Source organism: Panthera uncia, chromosome D2 (assembly GCF_023721935.1).
Source record: "Panthera uncia isolate 11264 chromosome D2, Puncia_PCG_1.0, whole genome shotgun sequence".
Lineage (NCBI taxonomy): Eukaryota > Metazoa > Chordata > Mammalia > Carnivora > Felidae > Panthera > Panthera uncia.
In genome coordinates, this window is record NC_064818.1 from 80,225,369 (window position 1) to 80,244,693 (window position 19,325).

At 52.5% G+C, this 19,325-nt stretch overlaps 1 protein-coding gene across 1 annotated transcript in view; it reads left to right on the forward strand.

Annotated features, from left to right (window-relative positions):
* Positions 1-19,325, forward strand: part of DOCK1 (dedicator of cytokinesis 1) — a gene marked incomplete at its 5' end in the record, with an annotated part of 461,308 nt that overhangs the window by 437,554 nt on the left and 4,429 nt on the right. Inside the window, 5 exons of the mRNA XM_049646029.1 lie at positions 1,681-1,818; positions 8,808-8,953; positions 12,287-12,485; positions 15,374-15,527; positions 18,490-18,650. Of these exons, the coding sequence (XP_049501986.1) occupies positions 1,681-1,818; positions 8,808-8,953; positions 12,287-12,485; positions 15,374-15,527; positions 18,490-18,650 (798 nt within the window). The remainder of the gene's footprint in view (positions 1-1,680; positions 1,819-8,807; positions 8,954-12,286; positions 12,486-15,373; positions 15,528-18,489; positions 18,651-19,325) is intronic.

The window sequence follows — 19,325 nt, forward strand, 5'->3', positions numbered from 1 at the left end:
TTCTCATACCCCATAAATTTCACCTGTCAAAGTGAAGTTCATGCGGCTCATTAGGTACCAGGAACCTAGACCAAATGGACTTAACGTCAGTCCAGCAAGTAGCTTCTTTGATGTCCCAGAAACTGGCCAGTTAAGGCTCTTAAGCAAACCAACAAAAATTGCAGAAACAATTAGACCACATTTTGTATATTTGAAAAAGGTCCATTCTACAGAAGAATGCTTGCCGTGTCTCCAGCGGCTGTGCTTTAAGCTCAAGACAGCACCCCATGCTTGCTGTCGCACCCAGATGGGTATGACACATTTACCATCCCACCAAAAGCTGTCCCCAGTCCGCCTTTGCTACTATGCCCCACGGCAGGACTCGGAAAGCAGAAAGATTAATGCGAGCATTTTCTACTGACGCACCTGAACACACCGTGGCGAGCTCTGGGGAAGCTGCCATCTGCAAGAGTAATTCATATGGAATATTAAATCATCGCATCCACTGTGAAGTCTCACCTGCACACTGTCCTTTTGGCGGTAACTGGTCAGAAAGGGATACCTAACGTGCACCTTGGGTGTAGACCCAACTGTTGGCAAAACCAGCTTTGTGCCCATGCAGCCCAAGGGCAGGCTGCGTGGGTTGCTGGGTGGGTTGTACCGTAGGAGCACTCCTTCCGTCTTTCCCTGGAGACCACAAGAGGCAACCGCTGTGTGCTATAAATGGCAACCAAATACATTTCATGCATTGATTCATCTTGATAAGATTTCTTGAATTTGTTCGCATGAAATTCAATTGTGTGCTTATTATCGTTCTTACTAATAAATCTGCTCATTTAGGTTGGTGTTCTGTCATATTAGGAAAATCTGTTTTTAATCAGTATTTTGATTTAATTATAAGTTATTAAGAGGAAGCCTCTTAGCTTGATTGCATTGAAGAATGTCTAACTCCCAGTCCGAGCCTCCGGAGGGGAAGCAGAAGCTGGGGAAAGCAAGCCCTCCCTAGACCCCCACCCCTCAACACCAGTGATTCTGGGGGGGTCTCTGGGGCTGGGGAATGAAAATGTCTCCCTGCGACGCTTTTAAAGGTCAGCTACATCCCCGCACTTGGCAGTGAAGTGTTGGCATGGATATTTTGTGACAGCAATGTTGGCAGAGAAGTGATTATTTTTAGTTTTAAGGAAGAATAAATTCGGTTTTCCTCTCCAAATAAGAAGATCCTTCAGGACTATAGATCACATATAATTAGATTTTTACATTTTCGAATAGGGTTCTCAATCGCCTATACAGGCTATCTTCTGGGCTAAAAAATCTCTGCACCGTGACATGACCCTTTGCTAATAGGTCAAATTACGGCAAAACAAATTCAAAATGCAGTTCTCCCCAAATTCACGTGAAAAGCACAGATGAGTCTGTTCTGGGATTGGTCCACCGAAGGGAGTCAAGTCAGGCAAAGACACTGAGTGGCCATCGTGTGCTGAGCACACTGCACTAAACGTGTCCAATTTAAAACACAAAGGATTCTAATTTGAACATTTTGGTCTTTGGGGGTAATGTGCCTGCTGATGACTTTGATGCACGGTTTGATTTGGAAACAGAACAGTTGCATTTTGCACACAGTGCCACTTTCTGCCTGGTGTGTGCTCCTCTCTCGAGACCACTGACCAGGAAATAAGTAGGGTTGACTGCTGTGTTTTTCAGATTCCATTTTTGGCTGAAGGGATCAGGATTCACGGAGACAAAGTCACAGAAGCACTGCGGCCATTTCACGAGAGAATGGAAGCCTGTTTCAAACAGCTGAAAGAAAAAGTGGAAAAGCAATATGGCGTCCGAACCATGGTAAGCGGGTAGCCTTGCAGAACGGATGTCTTTGCGTCATATTGTCCTACGGTGACAGGCCATGGGCAGAGTGAGTAAGATGTACATTTGGCGCCTGCTTGGGATTTAAAAGACCTCGGCCCCTCGTAAGTCCATCTGCCAGGAAACCGGCAGACTCTTTTCAATGATTGGAAATGTGAGTGTGCGTAAGCGTTCATGAATTTGCTTGATCACCAAATACCCTGCTCACCTGCTGTGAACACGACCTCCTCTTAAGGTGGTGGGACAACAGAAAACCTCACAGAGGCCTCACCTACAGCCGTACATCACCCGCGGAGGGTTAAGCAACACATGGGGCAACAGCACTCTTCATGTCCGAAGGCGGAGGTGGAGCCTATACCCAGTCCAAAGTCGGAGTCTTTGAAGCGAGTTGCTGTGGGTTAGTGAGATCTGAAATTGTTAGCAAGGACTTCACCTCTTAAAGGAGTGGGCATTGGTCTAGGCCAGGAAAGGTTAAGCTGGAGACAGGGAAGGAGGTGGGGAGAAAGGGCTCACTCACCCGGCAAAGGCTGGGCGGCCAGAACTCAAATGGCATGCCAGAGGCCAGTGTAGACATAGCCGTGCCTGGGGCAGAAGAGAACTCACAGGAGAAGCTGGAAAGGTGCCCAGCCTCCAAGAGCCTGGGACACGGATCTGGGGCGGGAGGCTTTGCTCTGGATGCGGGGGCACAGTTGGGCTTTTGCTAAGAGTTTGTGGAAGGTTTCTGAGTGGGGGCTGGGATCAAGCTCATGATAAAACATTGGCCTGCAGTATGCAATGAGGCAAAATATCTGACAGGAGAAGCCCTGGTAATAGTGGCACAGTGTTTACAGGCCACAGTGTAAGTGGCGGGCTTGAGATGCCGTCCGGGAGCCATGCCTTAGCAACACGGGGGCGAGGCCCAGCGCCACAATGTCGTGTGAGGTTGTATCCTCACGGCCTCTGGGAGCCTTGGTGGGTCCTGACCTTGACTGCTCGTGGACTCTGGAGACGCCGGGCACAGCAGATGACCCCAGGCCCCCTTTCCCAACGTTCAGAGGTAAGCAGCAGCGGGACAAAAGAGGTGGCGAGGCTTGCAGTCTAGGATCCCAAGCCTGTGGCATGAGGGAGGGCAGGGCACACACGGCTTCCACTTTCCTGCCAACGAAAGGCTTCTCACATCGCACAGCACTGCCCGCCAGTCCCTGAAGAACCAGGCGTCCAATGCAGGGCCCATTCTGGATTCTCGTTTGGCCCGATTCCGTCTGTCTGCTGTTCCCTCCAGCTCTCTGTTGCTCTTTCTGTTGAACTCCCTTCTTTTCTTCACAGATTCATCTCACTTAGCAAACACTAATTTAGTGCGAACCATATGCCAGGGAGCTTTCCAAGTGTTTTGCAAATATGAACTTGCTTCATCCACTTAACACTATGAGGGAGGCACCACGGCCATCCCCGTTTTGCAAATGGGGAAATGGGGACACAAGGCCATACCCTGGCCGTGGTCACTCCGGCCACCGATGGAGTTGGAACCCCGTCCATCTACCTCCAAGTCTGCGCTTTTAGGCGCAACTCTGTAATTGACACGGCAGAGCATTTCTTTCTCTGGCTCATGTGGTCGGAGGCAGGGAAGAGACCGAGAGGCCCCAGAAAGGAGCCGATCTGGCTACGACTACCCCGCGTGCTCTCCCGCCCTGACCGCCCTCACCTGCTGTGGCTGGGCACCAGTTCCCCATGGCATCTTTGCCCTGCGCCCAGCAGGGTCTGAGCCTGACAAAGCCAGGAGAACACAGCCTCTGGGCTCTGGTCTGAAAACTCAGCCTGCGGGGATCTGGAGCTGCCAGCCCAGCCGGGGCTGCCACAGGTGCACAGGCTTGGGAACCAGGGTGCCCCCTGCCTGCTGCACCGGACGACCCTTTGCGCCGGTCAGAACCCTGGAGCGCTGCGCGATCGCTCGGGGGCTGCGGGTCAGTACGGTCAGGTGGCAAGAATTTCAGAGGGCATCGTCGCCCGTCTCTTCCAAAGTTTTACACCACTTTTAAGTCCTTCTAAGAAATACACACTTGTGAGATCTCCAGGTTTTCGTACTAAGTGAAAAGCTTCCTCTTTTATCACTCATATAATTTCTATTTCAAAATGACAGAAACCTGTCGGGCTCACCAAGCACCCTTCATACTCCTGTCTCTGCTGGGATTCATTTCTTCCGCGCATGCTTGCTGCTGGGCACAGGGGAGAGGGGAAGCAAGGGCAGGAGGTGGGGCTATTGCGTGGGTGGTGGTGGGCGGGGGCGGGGGGGTGTCCCCCTACTCAGGGAGCTGCAGCCGTCCTCGGCTGGAGATTAGCGATTTCCATCCACCACATCCTGAGACGGCATCGTGCCCATCAAGCGGACCACCTCTCTGTAGGGGGCTGCCAGGGCAGCCCCCGACCCCAGCCCAGCTAGGGGCCAGACAGGCTTACTGGGAGGGCGATCCGGGAATCGAATGAAGGGTGCATTTTCTCCCCTTGGGTGCTTTGTTTCCCGGAGCTGCCTCCCTGAGTCCATCCTGGGACCCCAGACACAGGATCTGCGGTCAGCCCTCCCTTGAGCAGAGAGACAGGCAGATGTCCTTGTCATTCTCTGAGAAATGTGACAATAAAAAGCAGTCTGGTGTGAGTCTTTCCTGCCTTATCTGCTCTGAAAACTTGCAAGCATCTCAGAATACTTTGAAAAGCAATGTAGTATCATCCCATTAAAAAAAAATGGATTTAAAAATAAAAACCCCATAGAAAAGACATAAACCATTTTGTCAATTTTTCGGACCCAGCCGAAGCCAAAGACAGAAACAGAAGACTTGGACACTCTCTGACTTCTTAATCCACAGGCGGCTCTGCCAGGCCCCTGGGCTCACTCCACCCTGGCCTTCCCCTGGCCGGTGCTGGGGCTCGAAGGAGCCACCGCTCCCCGCACAAAGGCTCACAGCCCGGCTTCTCCGGATGCTTAGGGAGTGAGGGGTGCAGACTCCGGGGTCCCCAAAGAAGGGACCACAAGTGCCTGCCGTATTCAGCCCCAGCCCCTGTGTCTGCTTCAAGGGCTCCTTAGCTTTTGTCTGCCTTCAAGCTCGTGGAAAGGATTTCTGCATTCGTCACACAATTCCTGTCCCTCTTCCTTGAAGCTGAGGAGCGAGGGAACCACACCTGGGTCCCCGCTTTCTCCACCCTTGTCTCCACCATCCCTTTACCCCCCACCTCCCCCCGAGACTGCTTGCCACCGACTCCTCCCCGGTCCCCCTGGCAGCCCCCGGCCGGACGTGCACACGGAAAGCACACAGACTTCCTCCCCCCACCCCCTCGGCTGACTCTCACCCTCACCCCGCACCAGGGAGAGCCCACCAGGCCTCCTCCAGGCCCCGCGCCGCTTGTCCCCGGCCTCCCCTGTGCCTCACGTTCTCACTTCTGCTGTTCCCGGAGGCCCCTCCTGCCTCCGGCCTCCAGGATTTCTCCTCTCCGGGCCTTCCCTCCAATGGTTATCTTACCAGGATCCGTGGAACCCTGGGGTTCCTCAGAGGCTCCTCGGGAGGCTGAGATGATAGTTCAGCTTCTCCGGTTCTGTCTGCGGGAGTTCAGTGGGGTGTTTCACCAGGGAGAGAACTTGGCTTGCAAGGCTCACAAGAGTAGTCCTGTCCCCCAGCACCGCCCCGCCCTGCAGCCTCTGAAGGGTGGGGTCACCTCCTAACAGCATGCACGAACTCTCCTCACTCGCCCTGCCCACCTCCCCTTCTGAGGGGCCAGCGTGTCACCCTCTGGATATTCCCCGAAAAGTAGGAAACGCACCTGCTTCTCACCCTACCCGGTGAAACACTTGTCGCCACCCGCCCCCCTGCCCCCCAGAATCCATGGGCAGCAGGCACCTGTGGTGGGTCCGGCCTCGGGTAAGAGAGCCAAAACGAGCTTTTGCTTCAGGCTGTGGTAATGACAACAGCAAGGACAATGGGAGCTGCCACCAGAGTGTGCCAGAGGCCTGTGGGCTTCACCTGGCCTCTCCAGGTGGGGTGATTATTCCCTGCAGCTCCTCTGGAGAAAGCCGAGCTCAGACGGGCTCCATATTCCACGCGAGGTCTGGTGGGTGCCAGAGCCAAAAGTCTGGCCGCATTCTCACTGCGCCCTCCCCACCCCCACAGCCCTGATGCGGGGACACGGGGACGTCAGTTCGCTTGGGGTGTCCTGGGGCTGGAGCTGCACCTGTCACAGCTGGGAGAAACTCTAAGTGCTTCAGATGCAAAAGGAAAAGTCTGGATTCTTCCATTTCTAGAGGCTCTGCTCAGTCAGGAAGGAGTGGTGAGGCAAATGGCCCGGTGGGTCCTGTGGCCACACCCAGTGTGTGCCCTGCAAGGGTGGGACCCCGCAGTGGCCTCTGTCCCTCCCTGGCCAGAGCCTGCCCCCGTCACCCCCGTTCCCTTTACTTTCTGGCCATACTCGCACATCCGCCCAGGATTCAAGGTTGCGTCTTGAGGGACATCACCAGCCCTTTGTGGGATGGGATGTTCAGGGGTCTTCCGGGCCTTCCCAAGAGCTGGAGTGACGTCCTGGTGTCCTGGCTGGCATCTCCGCCCCCTGGTCCCTGACCGGCCCCTCCTGCACCTGCACACCTCACGCTCGCATTGCTTGCATTGCTACAAAGATCATTTCGCCAGAGAAACGAAAACCGTCGCGCCAGGAACGGGGCACCCGATGTCGGACAGGTCACATTTCTTCTCCGTGCGATGTCCGGCTGCATTTCCTGGAACTCTGCCTGTCCCTATGTCTAGTAGGTGATGGAATAGAGAGGCAGTGTCTCCCGAGCACGTTCGTCACGGGAGCCTGATGCAGCCGGTTCTCTGCCCTTCTGCTCCTCTCCTTCCCCGGGTCCAGAAGGGGCAGGTGGAAGCTGTTGCAGGGGAGAGGTGGGAAGGCAGCCCCTGCAGGGTTGGTGGGCGGGTGTTCAGGCTCCCACCTCCGAGCCGTCCACAGACGCTGCTGCTGTGGGAGAAATACCGAGGGACGGTGTGGGTTGTGTGAGGCAGAGGCTGCCCGTGGGTCCCATTCAGAGCATGAAGAAGGTCGGGGCACCTGGGTGGCTCGGTCGGTTAAGTGTCCCAACTCGTGATTTCCGCTCAGGTCATGATCTCATGGTTCCTGAGTTCAAGCCTCGCGTCGGACTGAGCCGACAGTGCAGAGCCTGCTTGGGTCTCTCTCTCTCTCTCTCTCTCTCTCTCTCTCTCTCTCTCAAAATAAATAAACTAAAAAAACAAACATTGCAGGAGATGTCAGAGAGAAGGGCAGTGGCCGAGTGGGCAGAGGATGGGGTGAAGGGCGGCGGATGGGTGGGGCGATCAGGGTGGGCCTAGAGCAGCAGACAGGACTCTTCCTTGAGAGGGTCAGGAACAGTGGGACACAGAGCAGTCCCGGCGCCCAGCCAAGAGCCAAGAGGATGAGCGCCACGCATCAGATCAGAAAGCCAGGGCGGCCGTCTAAGTGTGTTTCAGAAAGGCTGAGATGTGCATCCTGTAGACTTTGAGTTACTAGGTTTCCTATAGGTAACCTCTCCGCAATTTGGGCTAATTTGTAAGAAACAGTTTCCTTTCTAGTTTCTTCATAAAGGCCAATTAATGACAATGGACGTCTCCCCGAAGACATTCCACGGCGCCTTCGTCGGTGGGGAACCCAAGACCCACCGTCTGTGCAGGCAGATTCCAGCGGCGTTTGGCTTTGAGCCAGCGGTTGCCAACATGTGGCCCACTGACCTCTTTGTAAATCAAGATTTATTGGAACACATCCGTGCCCACTCACTCCTGTACTGTCTGTGGCTGTCTGCCCGCGACGGTGGCAGAGCTGAGCACTGCAGACAGAGACCCTACGTCCCGCAAGCCTAAAATTCCTATTCCTTGGCCGTTCCCAGCAAGTTTACCAACTCCTGCATGAAACTGTCCCTCTGTGATTGTGAACCTTTTACGGCCAGAGAGATAACACACAGATCAAGTAGGATTGCATGTGCCAAACACCCGTTTAAGAAACAGGCCCACTTCTCAGGCTTGAAAGTAGTGTTGTTCAGTAGGTAAGCAGCAGTGGTCCCGTCTTCTACAGGTGATTGACTGAGGGCCAGTTTCGGTGGTGTGGGGCTGGGAGGTGGTGGGGGGTGGGGGTGGAAGCCACACGGAGAGGAGGTCCCCAGATCCTCAGGGTAAAGGGAGGAGCTTCTGCTGCATCTGGCCTTGGGGTGAAGGTCATTAGCATTTTCTAGGTAATGAGGTATTGATGCGTGCTATGTATCAGTGACCCCTGTTTCGGCAGCAGAGGTCGTATTTCAGAAAGAAGAGGAAAACTCCATCCAGAGACCATTTTTCTCCAGAATGCATGTCTGTCTGGGCCCCTACGGGGCCAAGAGCAAGAGTGTGAGCAGTTCTGGCCTCAGCTTCCTCTAACCCGCTGTCCCAGCCGCTGCAGGGAACGAGCCCATCTTTAGTCAAGCAGCAGGAGAATCGTACTTTATTCTAGAGAAATTCAGTCATTACACATCCGTGTATGCGGGTGACCTGCGTGGTTTGTCAACACGCAGAGATACGCAGAGTTCATCTGATGGGCTTGCAATTCCTTTAACGACATTCTGGATGCTACTCTGTAAGCTTTCTGGTCCTTACGTTCCACTCTGGCTTCGAAACAGGTGGATGCATTGTAGTCTTGGTAAAGGAAACTGCATTTAAAGTTCTTAAAAACAGGAAGGTTGTGATATTTTTCACACTATCAGGTAATGTTTCAAAAAAACCCTGAGATGCTCATCATTCTCGTCTTTAACTCTGAATGGGAATACACACTGTTCATGGAAGTGTGGACAGTTTGGGTCTAGAATCCAGGCTGCTAAGATCACATGGTCCCAAGAGTCTGGCCATGCCAGGCCTGACATCTGTTGACACAGGAGCATTAAACAAGCCTCTCTCTCTCTCTCTCTCTCTAATTCTCCCTCTCCCTTTCTCTCTCAGCCCTCAAGTCTGGATGACAGAAGGGGTAGCCGTCCCCGGTCCATGGTCCGATCCTTCACGATGCCTTCTTCGTCCCGGCCTCTGTCGGTAGCTTCTGTGTCTTCCCTGTCCTCAGACAGCACCCCTTCCAGACCAGGCTCCGATGGGTGAGTCGGGCTCAGCAGCAGGGAGAGGGCTTGGAGGGTCTTGGGAGGAGCTACCAGCGCCCTGGGTTTGTTTTATCACAGATGGGGATGTTTTTTAAATCAAAACTGTCTTTGAAGCTGAAACCCCCCCCCCCCCCCCCCGCCCAAGACATTTCAACTGTAGTGCCCAACATGACTATCAGGGTCTTATGAGTTTTTTAGAAAAAAAAAATTCTTTGGGACAGGTTTCCATCATCTTTGAAAACCTCCAGCAAGGGTTCGTTCAGTTCTGGGGATTCTGGAAGGAGGGCAGGACTTTCCTTGCTGGCTGTGTGCTTGTGCTTTTCGTCTCCTGCTCACTCCTGTGGTGTCAACGCCAGTGCAGGACTGTCACACACAGTCAGCTTACTTGAGGACTTGGTAGGGCCACCTTCTTTCTACAAGACTTCTCTGGAGGCCTCATTCTTGCCACTGAGCGCCCAACAGCACCAAGTGACTAAAAGGGAGACAAGAACGTAATAGGCTAGTCAATACTGGTTGAGCTCTCACTGTGTTTCTTGCATTAACTTTGAGCGTTAAAAAATATCAATAACTTTTGGGGCGCCTGGGTGGCTCAGTCGGTTAAGCGTCTGACTTTGGCTCAGGTTACGAACTCACGGTGTGTGGATTTGAGCCCCGTGTTGGGCTCTGTGCTGACAGCTCGGAGCCTGGAGCCTGCTTGGGATTCTGTGTGTGTGTGTCTCTCTCTGCCCCTCCCCTGTGCGCTCTCTCTCTCTCTCTCTCTCTCTCAAAAATAAATAAAACTCAAAAGAAAATTTTTTTAATATCAGTAATTTTTCTGTGTTTTTGAGTAGCAAACATGTAAAGTTGGTTCTTATTAAATAAAAAGAAGCAATGTCTCGTGCAATTTAAACATCGGAGAACAACTGCTAATTATTTTACGGTTGGCTTTGTACAGTTGTGTGTCTGCAACCCCATTTGGTTTTCCATCCATCACCTTCCCAAACCCCCGGGCTCCTGGCCCCCACCTCACGCAGACACACACTCCCCGAGCACCCCAAGGGACAGCTCAAATCCAAGTGCCCTTTGTTGCCCGTGACCCGTGTGCCCAATGGAAGACCGAAGACTAAACCCACAGTTTTTTCTTTACCGGTAATTTTTATCAGTGTCTGCTGATAAAAGGCCAAATCCATATGGAAATTCTCAATTTAGAGGTGTTTAAAGCAGGTGTTCTTGTCACTTAGAGAAAGATTGCTAAAGAAATTGAATTCAGCTTTCCCCACGCAAATCCCCAAGCCAGTTATGAAAAGGTCTTTACATTTCCAGGAACGTGGGGGTGTGGGCAGAAATGGATCTGGAGGTTTCAGACAGAGGCGTGGCGTATCACACACATGACTACACACCCCCTCCCAGGAGGCATTGTTTAACCTTGAATTAGAAGGCGCCTCTATTAGAGTCCAGATTTTTGTTCATTCTAGGGTTACCACCCTTCTCTCTGTAATTAATGTGGAGAAAATGAGGCTTTGGTCCCACATGGCACAGGTTACCTGCAGAATAAACTTCATCTGGTCAGCAGGTTCTCAGACTGTGAAAAAAAAATTTTTTTAATGTTTGGCGATTTGTGTTTTGGGGTTTTTTTGTTTTCTGTTTTTTGTGGGTTTTTTTGAGACAGAGAGAGACAGAGCATGAGCAGGGCAGGGGCAGAGAGAGAGGGAGACACAGAATCCGAAGCGGGCTCCAGGCTCTGAGCTGTCAGCACACAGCCTGATGCAGGCTCGACCCCACGAACCGCAAGATCATGACCTGAGCCAAAGTCAGACACTTAACCGACTGAGCCATCCGGGTGCCCCACATAGTGTGTGAAAAATTTTAAATGTAACCTGTCTTTCTTTAGGTTCTCCTAGATGTATACAGGTTCTTCCCCCTGAGCTAAAAGATATCCACTGGTCTTTTTATTTTGTTTTCTTCCCTACATTAATTGTCTCAAGTTATGCAAAACCTAGAATAAAATCATGAGGATTATTTTGTTTTTCTTGACTATATCCCCTGTGGTGTATTTTTCATTCCTGTGCCTTATTTATTTTATAACTAGAATTTTACAGAGTTGTTTTTTTTTTAATTTTTTTTAACATTTATTTATTTTTGAGACAGAGAGAGACAGAGCATGAATGGGGGGGGGGGACAGAGAGAGAGGAGACACAGAATCGGAAGCAGGCTCCAGGCTCCGGGCCATCAGCCCAGAGCCCGACGCGGGGCTCGAACTCGCGGACCGCGAGATCGTGACCTGAGCTGAAGTCGGACACTCAACCGACTGAGCCCCGAATTCGGGCGCCCCGAATTTTACAGAGTTTTTAAGACATTTTCATGCCTTCATCCATGTTGGCTGTCCGTCCGAACTCCTTCCTGCTGCAGAGAATGAAACTCCGACCTTAGAACTAGACCCGGTTCTTCTCTCTCCCGATATGACTTACGAGGACAGAGACAGGGTGGACCCCTCCCACCCCTCAGTCTTGTGCTAAAATAGCAAACCACAATTGCACATGGATGTGTGTGCACGGAAGCTAGTCCAAGATCAATGTACTCAGTAGACTCACCTCTAACGAATGTGCATTTATACCAACCCGTTGGTGTTGTAGGCACAAGGGTGGTGGTGTCTTCTTTGTGTCTTGAGACTGGGGGCATCTAGCCCGCAGCAGTCAGGGGATGTCGAGACTCCCCAGGAGGTGACAAAGCCAAAACCCTGGGTCTTCTAGCTCAGTGGTCAGCTGAGAAACTAAGGGCTTCTCCTCCATGTCCCTATGAGCCGAAATCGGCTTGCTTCCCACTGACTCATCCAAAAGACTTTCAAATTGAAGCACCAGCATATCCGTAACCTTGAGCTGGCCGTAGGAACTCGGTCAGAATCAAGATACCAGAAATTTCTTTGCGGTAGAATCTGTCTATTTCTCCCCATTGCATTTATGAGTGTTTCAGTACGAATCTCTACAAGGCAAGGGCTCCCCTTCTGGAACACACCCCAAATACCCTCTTCTCCATCTACAGTAACGTCTCACTATCTCCACGACACGTCCGCTCAGACTTCACATCTCCCCCATCCTCGGATGAGTGTGCTCTTTTTTTCCAGTTTGTTCTTTTCGGATGGCAAACACAGGCTCTCTCTGGTGCAGCTGGTTAATATGTATCTTAAGTCCCCCTTGGCCTCTCTTTTTAAATCATTCCTTTCCTGTAAGGTGTGCCAGTTCCCGGTCGGTCGGCACGGAGACTCCTTGTGAACGGGTTGACATTTATCTGCAGGGTGAGAGGCAATTGTCCTCCTATTAAGCCATGAGTGATTTACAGAACCATGTCCTTTAGGTTTGCCCTGGAGCCTCTCCTGCCAAAGAAAATGCACTCCAGGTCCCAGGACAAGCTGGACAAGGACGACCCAGATAAGGAGAAGAAGGACAAGAAGAAGGAAAAAAGGAATAGCAAACATCAGGAGCTATTTGATAAAGAATTTAAACCCACCGACGTCTCCCTGCAGCAGTCTGAGGCTGTGATCCTTTCCGAGACGGTAATTTCTCAGGGACGGGGAACTTTCCCCGCCCTGCCTTAGCTTCTGGGACCTCCCTTTGCTCCGCATTTAGCCGATGGAGCTGTCGGTTGGATTTCATTGAATTTTCTATTAAATAGTCCCCTGAAAATCTGGGGTCTACCCTCGACCCTCTCCTTGTATGACCCAGTGCTGTAGGGCATCCAGAGGCTCAGATCGGAGGTCTCTTCTCCCTGGGGGGTGCCCGGGTCGGCAGCCGGTGGTGCTGGGCTCCGTGCAGCAGTGTGGTCCTTGCATCCAATATGCATCCTGACGTCTCAGAAGACGAACAGGGATGCTTTTTTCGTCTGAGAACGATGCTCCCTGTCGGCTAACGCCTTCCCCTTGCCCCTTCCTGACCAGAAGTCTCTAAGCCCCAGGTACTGCCCCGAGTTATGAGCTGCTCAGCCAGAGTGCCAGAGCCCCTCCTGCCGGGTTCTGCACACAGCCCGGGGTTCTGTGTTGGTCTCCCTGCCGTGTCTGCCCCACATTTACATCGTTGGCACATTTCAGAAGGACTCCGCAATTTAACCGGACACGTGCGGATCCCAGGGCACCCTGCTCGCTGCACGGTTCCCGGGCAGTGTGAAGGCAGTGGATACCCGTGCAGCATGTCCTAGTTCCGGGGCCGGGCCTGGGGGCTGCTGCTCACGGGACCCCCCAGCCGTGTGGGAGGCCTGAGGGCAAAGATGGGGCACCGGCAGCTTCTGGGGTGAACTTTATTCAGAACGTGCTTTTGGGGGGGGGGGCCCGGCGGGCTCAGTCGGTCAGGCGTCCAACTCTTGATTTCAGCTCAGGTCACGATCTCAGTTTGTGAGTTCAAGCCCCACATCGGGCTCTGTGCTGACAGCACAGAGCCTGCTTGGGATTCCTTCCCCTCTCTCTCTGCCCCCTCCTGCTCTCAGAAAATAAATGAAAAAACAAAAAAAAAATTTTTTTTTCAAAAAAAAAAAAATTGAAAAAAAAAAAAGAAAGTGCTATTTGTAGACTGAAAGCGAAGAAGAGGCTCTCACAGGCTGTCAGCTTCAAAGGTTACGTCAGGCCTAGGGCCGCCTCCCCCTGGAGACGATGGGCACTTACCTGGACGGAGGCCAGGAATGTGCCTGCCCCGGGCAGGAGCCCCTCACCTGTCCTGGCTGTGATTGAAGGGTCGCCTGGCAAAAGGGCTCACAGGGAACCACCATTTAATAGGACATATTTCATGGCTTGTTTATGTCTTAAACCCAGAGAGTACGTTTCACCCAGACTGCGAGCCACTCAGAGCAGCGGTCACATGTTGCTTGGCTGTCTAGAGGGAGAAGACAGATTCGAGAGCCACGGTGTGGCCTTCAAGAAGGTGAATGCCTTTCTGAAGCCTTCAGATACAGCTCTGACTGCAGCATAAGCATGGCCAGGGCTGTCAGACCCCCCCCAGAGGGGGACAGACCAGAGGCTGGTATTGCTTCCCAGGTGCTGGTCCTACAGCAGCGGGACGGAGAGGTCTCTGATGAGCCACCCCACCCTCTCTGTCCACCACCCGAGAGAGTTGGGGTGCCCGTGACCTTGCTGGCACTAGCCGAGGCCACCTTCTCTTGAGCCCAGGATAGAGATCTCAAGTCTCAAAACATCAGAGCTGGGTGGGGGAATTAGCATAAGCTAATCAGCTAGTGCCAGACGCTCTGTGTGGCCATTCATATATTTGTGCATATTTAGGCTCCATTTTCAGCCGTTAAAACCAAGCCTGAGAGACGTTGCACCACATAGCAGACCTGCTCACAGCAAAGTTGCTTGAGAAGCGGTCGAAGGTCTTGCCAGGCGCTTCACATCCCATACGGGTTCTGTCCCTCCCGGCCGTGGCCCTGTTTGCTTTCAGGGACGCTGGCAAAGACCGTCTGGGTTCAGCCAGAGTGGGCCTCCCCACAGCTGGCCCGCAGTGGCCTCAGCAAACCCACAGGAACGCACCGGGGTCAGAGCACAGAACCTTGACCCCCGTCGGCCTCTGACGCCTCCCAGAATGACCACAGCTGCTGCAGCTCCAGGGACAGGAGTCCTGGCCTCTCGCTGGGGGCAGACTTACTGTTCTTGGTCCAGCCCAGCTGCCTGTCTCTCCACAAAGGGGCCTCCTCCTCTGGCTGACAGGTGTCAGCAAGGTCTGTGAGTGCACGCGGGCACCTGCAGTTTCCTGTGCCAGCCTCCTCGTGCCTGCACCAGCCGAGTGCCACAGGGCAGAGCAGGTGGACAGGTCAGAGGCAGGTTTACCGGAGCGGAAGCAGCACGGGGGGGCAACACAGTGTTCCCTGCACCCGCTAGGACAGCCTTGACTTTTGCCCGGCACCTTGCCTCCTAAGCATCTGCAGAGGCTTCCTCTGGTCACTCCGTGGGGCTGCGTTCGGCTTCCTACTTGATTTTGCATCGTCCACAATCTCCTGACCCTCAGCTGAGACTCAGAGCCTGGGGCGGGAGGGAAGATCTTCCAGGTGTGATTTGCTTGACACTAGGAAAGCGTCCTTCTGTTTTCTGAGTCATCAGAACGTGCCTCATGGGACAGGACAGTCGCCAGTCCACATGCACGCTTACCCTGTTCCAGGCCTCCCTCCCCCCGCAGCAGTATTCGTCATATCTTGGCTTCTAGAGGCATCGCCCTGATCTCTGCCTCCATGTTCCCCTGGTGTTCTTCCCGTGTACATATATCCGTGTCCAAATGCCCCCTTTTTATAAGGACACCAGTCACATTGTGTTAGGGCCCTACCCTAGTGACTTCATCTGTAAAGGACCCTATTTCCAGGTGTGGTTACAATCACAGGTACTGAGGGTTAGGGCTTCGACCTGTGAGTCCTGGGGACCCAACTCAGCCATGGCAGACCCTAACTGTGCTCTTTCCTCCAATGTAGATAAGTCCCCTGCGGCCCCAGAGACCGAAGAGCCAGGTGATCAACGTCACTGGAAGTGAAAGACGTTTCTCGGTGTCCCCGTCACCACCATCCTCCCAGCCGACACCCCCTCCGGTCACGCCAAGGGCCAAGCTCAGCTTCAGTTTGCAGTCAAGTGAGTGGAACATTCTCCACGTTGGGATTCGTGGCCTTGCTCTGTGGCTCCCTCTTTGACCAGAGGCTCTAATGGTAGGCTTGCCTCCTCCTCATGTAGTGAGTCTCCACAAGCATTCAACTTACAGGGAGCCCCCCTTGCGGCACCAGCAAATCAGTCTCCCCGAGTTCCCTGGGGGAGAGTGTGCTCTCAGAACCTCCCATGCAGCGGGGTCAGCATGAGAGGCACACGGACAGCCTCCCTTTTTGTATCACAGGAAACGGAGCCACACGAGGGCCTTGGACCTTCCTGTGTCCAGGAAGAATGCAAAGTGAAGAGCTATTCTTAAGAGCTAAGCACATAACTAATTTTTCTAGTTTTGCCCAGTTTCTAGGGTTGCAATGGCATATTACCATCAACTCGTTGGCTGAAAACAACAGAAATATATTCCCTCACCCTTGTGGAGGCCAGAAGTCAGAAATCAAGATAACAGCGTTGCTTCCTTCCATAGGCTCAGAGAGACATTCTGTTCCATGCCTGTCTCCCCACTTCTGGTAGCTTCTGACAATCCTTGGCGTTTCTTGGCTTCTAGATATACTACTCCAGTCTCTGCCTCTGTCTTCGTGTGGCCTGCTCCCCTTATAAAGACACTGGCCATTGGCTTTAGGGCCCACCATAAATCAAGAATGATTTCATCTTGAAATCCTTAGCTAATTTCCTCTGCAGAAAGCCTATGTTCAAACAAGGTGACATTCTGGGGTTCTGGGTATACATGAGTTTTCAAGGGACACTAGTCAAGCCACTACAAGTGGGAATCAGCTTTTTGCCACTAAATTCGGGTCTGCCAGAGAGGAGAGGTCTTGGCAAGGAGAGGGTGGCAGGTCAGACTCATGTTTTGGTTGCAGCACACCATTCCAGAAAAGCCATCATAGGTAATGTGGCCACATCTCCAAGGCCAGTGCCTCCTTGTGGCATCTCTGGGGACAGACGGCTGACCTGAAAGGCACTGTGGCCTCAGGAGGTCAGTCATCGCCTCAGCATCAAAGATGAAGCCCCACTTCTGGTGTGTTTTTTTATATAAGAGGAATGATCAAATACATTGCAAACCCAGGAGAACCCAGCTTCCTTCCTCTGCCCTGCACGGAGGCTCTGGAAGGCACACACAGTTGCCCTTTGCACCTGGTTTTCTTCCTGGGAGCAGTGGCCATTCCGGAGACTCTCGGGTGGGGAGTCAGCACTGCACGACAGGTGAGCCGAACAGGCCGCTGGGAGGCAGGCGGTCTCTGAGTGTTACATCCTTACACTATTACCACAGACTCTTTGTTCTAAAAGCGTTGTATTATTCCCTTTAAATAGTTAAAAACAAGCACCATTGTAGCCGCTGCGGAAAGCACTGTAGTGCTGCCTTGATGTGAAACGTAGGATCACCATATGCCGCAACAAATCCACTCCAAGCCTATGCCCCAAAGAATTAGAAATAGGGCTTCGTTGCATACGAATGTCCACAGCAGCATTCTTCGCAATAACAGAAGGTAGAAACAGCCCAAGTGTTCATCACCTGACGGACGGATAAACAAAGTGTGCATCAAAGAAAAATCCGCGCAGTGGAATACTACTCAGCCATAAAATGGACTCCATCTCTGCTGTATGTTGCATCATGAGTGAACCTCAAACACATTATGTGAAGTGAAATGAGCCAGACACAAAAGGACAAATATATGAGTTTGCCTTCGTGAAGTATCTAAAATAGGCAAATTTGTAGAGACAGAGTAGAGCGGAGGCATCAGGGGCCAAGGGAGGGGGCGGGGGCCATTTTCGCTTTATGGGGACAGATTCTGTGTTCGCGATGATAGGAGAGTTTTAGAAACGGATCGTGGTGTTGGTCGCTCAAGGTTGTATCAGTCAATGCCACTGATTTATACAGTTATGGTTAAGATGGCAAATTGTATGTTATACGTAGTTTATCACGATGCAAATAAGCAAGTGATCACGAGGGCAGATATTCCACCAGAAGCCTTTTCTCTCACTACCCTTGATTCATTGACAAGCCTTCCTCAGAAACCAACAACTTCCCCCAGGAAGCATTTCCCTAATGAAGGATTTTTCATCCAGTGGGCCACTGGGGAAACCTCTAAGAGACCCATCAGTTTAAAAAAAAGTCAATTTTCCTCAAATATAAAAAAGAAAAATTTTTTCTAAGAGTCTCAACAAGGGTTGAGAAAGGATCCTGTCTTAATGATTATACTTCCATTTGAAACTGGCTAGTTTTTCAGTTTACTTTAAAAATCAATTGTACTTCCCCTTGGCTTCTTTAAAGTAACAGCCACAGTGACCGTGACTGCTAATAACTTCACTTCATACAGTCGTGGGTTTCCCCATTGAGAGAGATTTGAAGGGCGGGTGACTGGCTGTGACACCTCGCTGTTTAGATCCCACCAACACAAAGAGGCCCGAGGAGGGATCCTTCGGGGCCCGGGGTGGACGTGGCTGTTTTGACAGGATTGATGCCTCCTTTAAGCTCCAGTTGTAGGTGTCTTTATAGCATTTAGCGTTCTCTTTCTAGAACATGCCGTTGGGAGGGGAGTCCCCCCCTTCATCTTCTCTACCCCTCCCAGCTCTCTTCTCTCACCAGTCGACATGCACATTTCTGCCTCCCCTTTCCCTGGAGAGAAGGTGAAGCAGCCACATGGATGCTCTGGCTCAGCGGGGACATTTGATTCTTCTTTTTTTTTTAATTTTAATGTTTATTTATTTTTGAGAGAAGGAGAGACAGACAGAGTGTGAGTAGGGGAGGGGCAGAGAGAAAGAGGGAGACACAGAATCGGAGGCAGGCTCCAGGCTCTGAGCTGTCAGTACAGAGCCCAATGCAGGGCTCAGACTCACAAACTGCGAGATCATGACCTGAGCCAAAGTCAGACGCTCAACCGACTGAGCCACCCAGGCGCCCCAGGACGTTTGATTCTAAATCGATTCGGTTTTCCAGGTTTGGAGCTGAACGGCATGACCGGCGTGACTGGGATGGACACAGCCGAGGTCCCACCCCCCCTGCCTCTCAAGGGCAGCATGGCAGACTATGGGAACTTGATGGAAAACCAGGATCTGATCAGCTCGCCGACGCCCCCGCCCCCTCCTCCTCACCAGAGGGTAAGTCGGCCCGGAACCTGAAATGTGGGGTTTTTAAAATCATTCCCTCCACAAAATAGAAATCCCTCCTTCCTGAGATTAGCACGCGTGCTTTGGGCCAGCATTTGGTCTTGAGAAGTCAAAGTGGTGGGCAGTCCTCCCACGCGATCTTGGTTCTGTGTCATCCATCACTGCAGAGGGACACGCTTCCAGATGTGGGTCTCAGAGCAAGGGAAAGGGGGAGAGGATCCCGACGGGGTCAACGGGCCAGGCTCGTGACCTCGGAGGTCTTCTGCTTGAGGTGCAGTCGTGCAAATTCGATTCTGGAAAGCAGCTTTTCTGTGAGATGGTTTACGTGACTTTTAAAAGAAGCAGGTCCTGTATGGGGCTGGGCTCCCACCGGATGCCAGCCTGGCCCTCGAGAAGCCCTGAGCCCGACAACAGAGTCTTAAAAAACCATTTGAACCGGTCCCTCTGTTACCAGTTGACAGTTCTGGAAACACTCCTTGGAGAGCCAGCCCCCATTCCTGTCCTGGGTCGCTGTCCTGGCTCCTCTGTTTGCTCTCGGGCGGCTGCAGGCAGAGGTCAGCGTGCCCACAGGGGTCAGCATGCACATGGGGGTCAGCGTGCACACGGGGTTCGGCGTGCACACGGGGGTCGGCGTGCCCACGGGGGTCGGCGTGCACACGGGGGTCG